At 40.9% G+C, this 10270-nt stretch overlaps 1 protein-coding gene across 1 annotated transcript; it reads right to left on the minus strand.

The window, feature by feature from the left end:
- Positions 1-294: 294 nt before the first annotated feature.
- On the minus strand, positions 295-9995 carry LOC308098040 (5-demethoxyubiquinone hydroxylase, mitochondrial-like). The gene is made up of 6 exons (XM_080446261.1): positions 9807-9995; positions 8434-8615; positions 6809-6923; positions 6363-6502; positions 2487-2555; positions 295-1008 (listed from the first exon to the last, which is right to left on the minus strand). Exons 1-6 carry the CDS (start codon positions 9898-9900, stop codon positions 931-933), a joined length of 678 nt encoding a protein of 225 aa, XP_080302387.1. The 5' UTR covers positions 9901-9995; the 3' UTR covers positions 295-930.
- Positions 9996-10270: the final 275 nt, after the last annotated feature.

The following is a 10270-nucleotide window of genomic DNA, read 5'->3' on the forward strand; positions in this document are numbered from 1 at the left end:
TAAACTTGATTCACATGCTTTTTCTCCCCACTCTCATTGACTTCAATGCATTCCATTAAATGTTCAGCTCCAGTTTGCCTACCAGTGCGACAAATCTGCCCGCTGGAATTGCCTAACCAGAAAGTGATGTACCTGTCATTTGCTTCTTTACAGAGCCTTGGTAAATGGCAATGAGGAAATTTGAGGCAGCTGGCCAGTGCCTCCCAGAGTAAAAGATTGTGTATTACTGTCTGGTCTACTGGTTATTTAACACCATATTAAATATTGATCAGATCAAGACATCAGTGTGTATTTGTCTCCAAGTTTATTTAACATCACATCACATCCCTTTGTCTCCATCTCACGTTATTAACGTTTTGAATACCAGTACACACCAACCTGGAGTTCTGAGGACATTTTGCTCATACCCGCTTGGCCTTTATTTAGATTTGACAACTATGATCAGGAGGTTGGATACTGTGGACATGGGGTGCAAGCCCATGTCCACAGGACATGATTCATGTCAAAACTTCCATGGGTATTATTTGTGTGAACAACCATAATCTTAACTAAACCATTAAAAATGGTCAACATTATTTCAAAAATAGCCCATTTACAAGCTCACAAAATGTCATACCACAATCTGCTAGTTTCGAATCAAAATTGAATGATGTGAAGGTACATTTCAGCGTTCTTTCTATTTTAGGAGAGAAAGGCTAGCTGACTTAAAAATCCTTTGTTCAAACTCTGGGGGATTGTTCTTCTGTTTCTTCCCATAACAGGCCCGGCATCGTCTTCAAGCTTAAAAGTATTTTATCATTGAGCTCCTGCTCCCTGTTTGTAACCTTAAACAGCTACAGTAAAGCCGTTTGAGATCCACACGTAATGAGTTCTTTGCCTTGGTCACAAATTCAGAGCCAGTGGTCTTTTAATCCAAGGAGTGATGACTCTCTAGACCCGTTCAGAGGCATAAATGGCAGCTTTGCATCCTGCCTGTATGACGGCCTTCAGGAGCCAGTAGCCAGGAACCTGCAGAGGAAACAGAGGCACAAATAGTGGTGAAGACTTTCTTTTGTTTTACCGTTACTGTACTGTACTATAGATACCATTAGGGATAGGGTCACGATTATGAAATTTTACTTGACGATTAATTGCCATACAAATAATTGCGATTAACGATTTAATTGTGTGGCTTTTAGGCCTTATAAATAATAAAAGAAATAACTTATTTATATACGAAGAAATTACTGACAATAACCAACACCAATAATCAAAAGAAATACTGTATAATGGCCAAAATATGCCAAATGTAATATTTTATACTCATATTTGTTTAGTGGAAATCGAAAAATCAGGTGATTATGTAATAACAGGTGATTATGTAATAATTGTGACAGGCCTACATATTATATAATCTCTCTTCTCCAGTCTAGACTAGACTAGACTTGCACGTGCACGAGCAAGGTGAGATGACTGATGACGTGAACAACAATCCAATAACAATACTAGTAGATGGTTGACATTTTTATCAATGATGTTTCACCACAAGCAAGCCCTGAACCAAAACATACCTGTCAACTACTCTGGATAGCAGTGAGTGTGAGTTCGAGCAGCCTAGACATGCATTTTCCTGATTTGTATGAGAAAATAGCTCTGAACGGGTCTAGAGTCATCACTCCTTGGTTTAAAAGAATGAGACTAGCAGGACACTGCTAAAGACAAGTTGGTGCTGTGGGAACCAACGTGCACGGGCATCGGTCACGAGGCCGTCCCACATTAACATAAGTGGATGTACTCTACAGTACAGACCTAGAGAGAGCACCCCAAATCAGTCACTGGCCAGGGCATCAGGGATTGTCCCAAATCTTACAATGGCCAATGTGGACCTATACTGTGTATACACTACACTACAGTATGTGTTTGGCTAATTTTCCTGGGCTGCACATTTGTTGGGTAGCATTTCTGCACCTCTTAACTTCTACCACTTGGTGACACTGCATACACAGCTAAGATTTTGTGAATAATCAAAGTTCTTTCAACAAATAAGTTGAGTTGAGTTCAGAGCACGCACACGCACACGCACACACACACACACCCCCACACACACACACACACTTACTTTAGGACACCAATTATCAATGCCATTTTTTTACCGTAACCCTAAAGCCAAAAATAGCCGATCTACAAGCTCACAACGCTTCGCTCTGTGATAAAGTTAGATTTTCTTTCACTCTCCCTCTCCCTGCGGCTGCCCACTTATTTTTCTTATTCTCCCTTTCTGGAAAACAACAAAATGATGGAACTTACGCAAAAAAACTACTTTTCAATTTATTTACACCTGTAAACCAGTGATGTGACAATAAAGTTGATTCTGAATCTGATTGTAATCCTGACCTGAATGTTTTTGTAAGTGTAAGCTTAACTCGACCATAAAACAACCATAACCTGCACAGTATATAACTTGATGAATGGTGAAGGACAGGCCAGGGAGTAATATCTGAACTTACCGATTCAGCATCGTGGTCTAGACCAGTGTCATGGTGTGCCATTTCATCATCCCGGAATTCCTTGATCAGCTGAAAAAGAAAAAGATTCAACTCTAAAATACAACTGTATTATCGGAGAAACAATTTATCCAAGAGAAGCTGCTGAGAATCTTACAGCTTTACATTTGATCTCTCTCTGCTTAAACGCTGCCCTACTAAACAACCAGGATTATTATCCCTGACAGTAGACTAACATTTTAATAATGACTATGTTCCATTTGGAATGTTCCTTTACCACAGTGGTTCTCAACCTGTGGGTCGGGATCCCAGGGGAGTCCCCACATGGTTTTTGGGGGTGTCTCAAGATGACAGTAAAGTGACAATGTAAGGACTTTTAAGACCTTTTCAATGCCTAAAAACTGGTCAACTATTGGCCAAATTGTCAAATATTATAAGAGGCAAAAATTTAGAAAATAGCCGATCTACAAGCTGATCTACAAGCTCACAACGCCTCGAGTTGCGATGCGTTGTGAGTTTGTAAATCAGCTATTTTCTCAATATTTATCTGTGGAACCGAGTCAAGACAAATTGAATGCCTCAACTCCTACATTCCAAGTGCTTATCAGTGTGGGGCTTCCCCAGTTCAAATATGATTCTTTTGGGGGGTCACAGCCTCAAAAGATTGAGAACCACAGCGTTACCACATAAATCCTAGCGTCCCCATCCTGGGCCAAAAATAGCCGATCTACAATCCATCCATCCATCCAACTTGACTGTCCGTCCAAATTACTAGTCATAGTGCAGTTATAAAAAGGTCCAGTAGGTGGCAGTAAATGATCATAATAGAGGGATGACATGCAACCCTGATGCCCAGCTGGGAATGAAACCAGGTTGCAGTCAAGAGTTTGTGATCAACAGTGGTGTAAAGTAACAAAGTACATTTACTCAAGTACTGTACTTAATACAGTTTTGAGATATTTTTACTTTAATGGAGTATTTCCAATTTTCAGTACTCTTACTCCACAACATCTCAGAGGCTCCACTACAATTATTTGAAAACTTTAGTTACTACTAGTTAGTTACTTTGTAGATTTTGATTATTTTTACAAAACATACATGAACCACTTCAGCCGTATATACATTTCGGCCATTTGAAAATAGCCAATCTACAAGCTCACAATGCGTCGCGATGCAATGCATTGTAAGCTTGTAGATCTGCTATTTTCAAAATATATTTTTGAAAACTTGTGAAATGGGACAGTCTATATAATGAGTAGTTTTACTTTTGGTACTTTAAGTGCATTTTGATGTCAATACTTTTGTACTTTTACTCAAGTAAATATAGAACACAGAACTGTTACTTGACGTGATTTTACATTGTGGTATTGCTACTTTCACTTAAGTAAAAAATGAGAGTACTTTTTCCACCAATGGCGATCGATGTGCGTAAAATGTATAACATATAGTGGTTATGTATGGAATGCGTATCAACAGCAATATGGATCAATATGTACATATAGGCATGTAGCTATAGCTATAGGTATATAGCCACGTTGAATGGCAATTAAAACGGAAAGGTCATGTCATTTCAAGTATCAGCCCAATAGTGTCCCTGGACAGTCTAGTGTCTCTAGACAGGTCCTTCTACAATTTTCAGTCAGGTGGTAAATGTCACCTGCCTGGCACTTTTGGATTCCCTATTGCGCCATTGATAAGCATGCAACTGTGCAAATGAATAGCTGAACTGGCACCTTGGTGCTGGATTTTGACCCAATGTGGCGAGTGTGACTGGCAGCAAGGTGCTGAGAGGGTGTAAACCTTTTACTTTTAGTTAAAGTATCAATACTGCAATGTAGAAGTACTCCGTTACAAGTAAAAGTCTGGAATTCAAAATTGACTTGAGTAAAAGTACAAAAGTATTGGTATCAAAATGTACTTAAAGTACCAAAAGTAGAAGTACTAAAATGTTTGAAAATAGCAGATCTACAAGCTCACAACGCGTCGCATAGATCGGCTATTTTCAAATAGCCTATGTATAAAATAGGGCTAAAGCGGTTCATGTATGTTTATATAATGTAATAATGTATCTGCAAAGTAACTAGTAACTAAAGTTCTCAAATAATTGTAGTGGAGTAAAAGTACAATATTTGCCTCTGAGATGAAAAAGTAAAAGTATAGACAATTGGAAATACTCCAGTAAAGTAAAAGTACCTCAAAATTGTACTTAAGTACAGTAATTGAGTAAATGTACTTAGTTACTTTACACCACTGGTATTCCGCCACATTTTGGAACAAATGTTGGACATGAAGCCAGGTGACCATGCCAAATTGGAGACAAATGTGGAGTCCCCAATTAGACTTTACATAGGGTTTCATAGGGTTATGGTTGTCAAAACATATTTAGTGTGTTTACGAGCAGCTGAACAGGTACATTGTGATCCGTCTCTCAGGGTACTGACATACAGTAAGTAGTGTTGTGTATCTATCGGAGTACAGAAATGCAGTGAACTTGTTGTATTTCAACGGGGTAAAGACAGTCAGTAGTGTCTCAAGACTCTTCCACAAGATACAGAGAGTCTGTAATTCCCTAACCAGTAAAAGTCGAGAACAGGAAGCTGTCATCTGCTCGTCAAACTGGAAGTGATATTCAACCAATAACAAACGGTGTTCACAAAAATGTGCTTTTATTAATATCTTTAAAATATATTATTGAATTTCCATTTCTGCTAAGCAGCGAGCTATATATACACATTTGACTAATTTGGTTTCCAGTAGGATTTTCTTACGCGACTGCACAGACTAAACGGAAGCGAGGACACGACGTGACATCCGCTTTATTTTCTCTCATTTTCAGAGCTTCCGAAGTACAGACCGCTATGCGGGCTACATGCTCAAACCGAACAGCCGAGGTTTGTTCGGCTGGGTAGGCTATAACTACAAAATGACGTAATTCAGAACTTCGGCGGGACTTGCACACCTCCGAGATGTTCCGATTAGACAAAGTAGTTTGGTTACTGTGATTGGTCAGAAGTTGGTCAGACATTCAAGGTGGCCGTGATATACATTTACAATTTAGACATTTAGCAGAGCGACTTACAGTAAGCAAACACGAGGTGAGACATCAAATGCATAGAAATAGTAATCTCGGAACATAGGTAAAGAACCTATCATCAGTCTAAACAGTACAATTTAAAAAATTCAATAATCTGCACATTGAAACTATACACACTATAGGATGCCAGGTCTACAAATGAATCTGGCATCTGTCTACATAACATGCAATCTTTGTTTGGGAGCCAGAAGGGAGAAGAGTCCGGGACGTGTGGAACGTTGTCCCTGATGTTTTAGGGAAGGTATTTAGTTTGTTTTCCGCACTCAGTCCAAGGCTTCATGCTGCCAGCAGTGAAAGCAGTGATAGTTTTGAAGAGAGGTTGGCTGAGGAGGAACTAGTCTCACGAGCCACCCGCCAAGAGGTACAAACACGGTCTGTAGTCCCTGACCATGCATCAACAACCTGTTGGCAAGAAATGGCAAAGCCTCCGTACCTCTGCGACACATTTCCCACAGCGTGTCAGAGGGAGATCCAGAACTGGTTCCGGCTGTACACACAATGACAGCTCCAGTGGCTCGAGCGCCCAACGGAACGAGCCACGGTGTTGCTAGGCAGATTCATTGAGCTGCATGGGCAGATTACTGAGTGGGCGGGGCCTCAGAGTACTGATATGCAGTATCTTGGTGTATTTCTCACGTTACTGACATGCAGTAGTTTAGTGCATCTCTCCGAGTACTGACATACAGTAGTTTAGTGTATCTCTTGGGGTACTGACATGCAGTAGTTTGGTGTATTTCTCACGTTACTGACATGCAGTATGTTGGTGTATTTCTGACGTTACTGACATGCAATAATTTGGTGTATCTCTCAGGGTCGTTTTCCATCAACTGTCTGATCTGGCTGTTGTAGTGCTCGGACACGCTTTCTTCCACAGCCACTGTGCACGCCATAGCTCCTTCTTTACCCAGCAGGGCAGAGGATGCGCCTGCACACACACACACAGAAACATGAAGAAGGGAAGCCTCGGTTAGGGACTTCTCAAACGGTAAGTACTGACTGTAATCATCAGTATACACAGTAAAATCATCAGCGATCATTTATCCATTTGTAATTAATACAAACGGTATGTGTGATTGTAATTCTATCATACATGTAGTGAGGGAAAATACCCTGTCTTCTGTCTATTTCATTCGCAAAATGTGTATTACCTGATGACGTCAAACGCGTCATCGTGCGTAATCTGCGTATACAGAATACAGATGGCAAAGAAATGAGACGTGGTCATGGTCACCTAGAGCAAAGCCAGCGATGTTCCACAGAGGCAGCAGGGCGGTGGGTCTCACGCGGTGCTCTCCCAGAATCTCGTTAAACTTTTCCAGGTGGCTCTTTTCCTGGTCCCACATCTCCTGCAGGAGGGAAACAACAAAAAAATGAACTTTCATCATGTTCTTCTGTGTTCCTCCTCACTAGCGTAATAATTTAACACCTGCTGAGTCCTTCAGATTAGAAGGTTTAGGGTCCTAGACAGGGGGTGTAACAGTTTGGTAAGAATGTCTTTTGGGCCTCTCAGGATTATTATTTTGCAATCAGTCTATGTGTGACTACTCAACATGGATCATACTGTAGCAGTGGGCCCCTAACAAGTGCAATAACAACCAGACAACGGTAAACTGACACATTCCAGGTGTCACACTGCAGTTGGAGAATCAAGCAAGACAATACTTGAAGTAAAACTCATTTTAACAACCAACAGTAAACTGACACATTCCAGGTATGGAATAAACGACACTGGAAAAGCACACTGCAGCTGGAGAATCAAGCAAAACGATACTTGAAGTCAAACTCACTATATGGTGTCATGGGGGGGGGGGGTATGTTGTATGTACTACATATATACGTTTATTGCTGCTAGTGTTGATGATTTTTGATTAATTGAATACACTAGGACCACAATGGAAACAAGCAGCCCTCAGGGCTTTTTGTGTTATCATTGTATAATCGTACCACTGTACTATTTGCAAACTATTAGGTATTCAATCAATCAATCAATCAATCAATGTATCCATATATATTTGACTACTAATATTAGGAATATTTGACATTTCAGTCTTGTTTTCCTTGTTTTCTTTCTGTCTGTTCTTTCCCCCCCAATTCTTGAAAACTGCAAATGATGGGAGATTGTACTACAAAGATTATTTTTTTACACCTGTAAACCGTAATGCGAGTGTGACAATACAATTTAAGTTGGATTTTTTTAAAACCCCTCTTTCTCCCCAATTTAGTCGTTATGCCAATTCATTCCTCCCCACACACATTTCTGTGTTGTCACTGCTGTCGTATCCTACTGACTTGCCAGTGAGGAGCCCCCACCCGGAGGACGTAGGGCCTTCGTCCTACTCCTCCCGCCCAACACTCCCTGCCGTAAGAGTACGTGCAATGACCAATTTCACCCTTCCCACCCGGCTTCCCTCCGCCGAACACGGCACACCAATTGTGTTCACATTGACGCCCGACAAAGCCGGATGCACCACGGTGGATTCGAACCCACAACCACCGTGGTGGTGGTGGGCGGGGACTTTACCACTGCGCCACCCGAGCGCCTGAAGTTGGATTTTAAACAAATTGCAGATAGGATCTCTTGTCTGTGATTGGGGATGGGATGATATGAAAATTACACGTCACGGAAAAGTAGCCGAGTACAGGTCAGTTTCATCAAGTATAGAGGGACCAGGGTTTACGTGGTGCTGAATTTGCACCTCAACAAAAGCCAATTCATCCTAGTGTATGACAGAGGACAATTTCACGATCGATTAAAATGTCTGTGATCCGATTATTGTGAGCGTTTGTCTTTTTACCACGATAAGGGATAATAACGATTATCGTCCCCATCCCTATCTGTGACACACACTTTCATACCTGTATGATGGGTCCCGTGGAGGTCTTGCCCAGGACGGCCATCTGGCCAGCGTAGATCCGAGAGGCTCCGTACTCCCCGGCGTGGTCGACCCTCAGCATCTTGTGGAGTAAAGCCTTCTCGTCGCTGTCCAGGTCAGGAGGCAACACGCTGTAGGCCCGCCAGCACTGGAGCCCTGCGACCGCTGGGGAGAAAAAAAAAGTTGCTATAGGGTGACCATAATTTTCAAATTCCCATGAACGTGCACAATCATGCACGGCCATGCATGCACGCGCACGATCATCATGCACGCATGATCTAAATTGTATGTGCTCGCATGAATACTTTATTTAGACGTTTGCAGAAAAAAGCACATGAAAGTAAAGAAAGCCATTGGCTTGTTTCAATTGGGGTCCTTTTGAACTCAATTCATAGTGACATTAAATGACAGACAGATATACACTACTATGCAGAACATCATATAAACAGTTTAGAATAAGAAAAACTAAAAAAAATTGTACAGTAAAAAGGGGGGGGGGGGTATGGTTATGACTTTTACAGGGGCCAGTTTCGAATTGCAGCCACCTGAAGGTACTCTTTTAGGGCAGTTTTGAAGGAGAGTAGGGTTTTACACTCCTTCACTACTTTTGGTAGGGCATTCCACATTTTTGTTGCATAGCAGGAGAACTAATTCAACCCCAAATCTGGGTTGGACGTGATCAGTGGAGGTACCATGGTGTTGTGATTGATTGTGGACTTAATTTACGTTTTTGAAGTACTTCGACACTGACTGACAGGTACATGGTATCTTAACGTTGTGGTGAATCTTCTAGACCAGGCTGTTGCAAGTTGCTGTACTCTGTCCTCAACCCTGAGCCATCCGACCCTAGCAAAGTCGTTATTTGAATGATTTCACCTTGGTGAAATAATTGTGCAGGAATAATAATTCCTGCACATTAACAGAACACGATAAACATCCATGTACTGTGGCGCTTAAAACAAGTATTATTTCAAATGGGTATTTAACTTTCAAACATGTTTGGGGTCATTTAACTTTTTTCATATTTCTTATTTTTTTATGAAAAAATATGTAATACAATAAAAACAAATTATAACATGAATCAAAAAAGTAATTGAAAACCAGCCAAGGACAGGTGTTTTAAAGCTACAATGGGTTTGTATAAGAAGGGGGCGTGTCTGATAAAATGAATATCAAATGTCTTAAAAAATACTGAATCAAGCAACTTAAAAACTGCCTGGGGTGAAACACAAAGGCCTGAGTATAGACGTTAAAATGACCCCAAACATGTTTAAAAGTGAAATATCCCTTTAAAATGTGGTTTAGAGCCCAAAGGTGCCTTTGTTATGGAAGTGTTATGAAACCCATGCATCCTACCCTTGTTAGAAGTGAGCTGTCTTGAACTGGACGGGCAGACAGTTGAGACCGCATGGTGTGTGAGCAGGACACGCGCACTTAAAGCCCCGTGCATGTTTATCAAAGATTCCTGTGTCTAATTTAAAACTATATACACTTAAAGAAATAACGGTTCCAAACAATATTTCAGAATGACATTCAGAGATGAGCATGCAGCATGGATGGAGCCACCAAAACACTGGCGCTTTACACTGACGTACAGTGTTGCCAGATTCTCTGAGAGAAATAAGCAACCAGGTATACAAAAACAAGCCCAAAATAAGCAACTATAGCCAGGCCACACATGACATGAACAAACAAACCTATACTGTATTATACTGATGTATAGCTGATGTATACTGTACATATTTGAAAATAGACGATCTGCAAGCTCACAAGTCGCGATGCAAATAAATAACACGTTGTTAGCCCTAGAATGTCTGTGA

This window comes from Gymnoscopelus braueri (assembly GCF_963280865.1).
Source record: "Gymnoscopelus braueri genome assembly, chromosome: 13".
In the NCBI taxonomy this organism is placed as follows: Eukaryota; Metazoa; Chordata; class Actinopteri; order Myctophiformes; family Myctophidae; genus Gymnoscopelus; species Gymnoscopelus braueri.

What these genes read in the sequence shown, in the direction of transcription:
- LOC308098040 (XM_080446261.1), bottom strand. Translation starts at nt 9,900, where the DNA reads ATGCACGGGGCTTTAAGTGCGCGTGTCCTGCTCACACACCATGCGGTC. An exon ending in GATACACCAAATTATTGCAT is followed by an intron (nt 2,556 to 6,362) that starts GTCAGTAACGTC and finishes TTTCTTTTTCAG; the next exon opens with CTGATCAAGGAATTCCGGGA. An exon ending in TAGACCACGATGCTGAATCG is followed by an intron (nt 1,009 to 2,486) that starts GTAAGTTCAGAT and finishes TTTCCTCTGCAG; the next exon opens with GTTCCTGGCTACTGGCTCCT.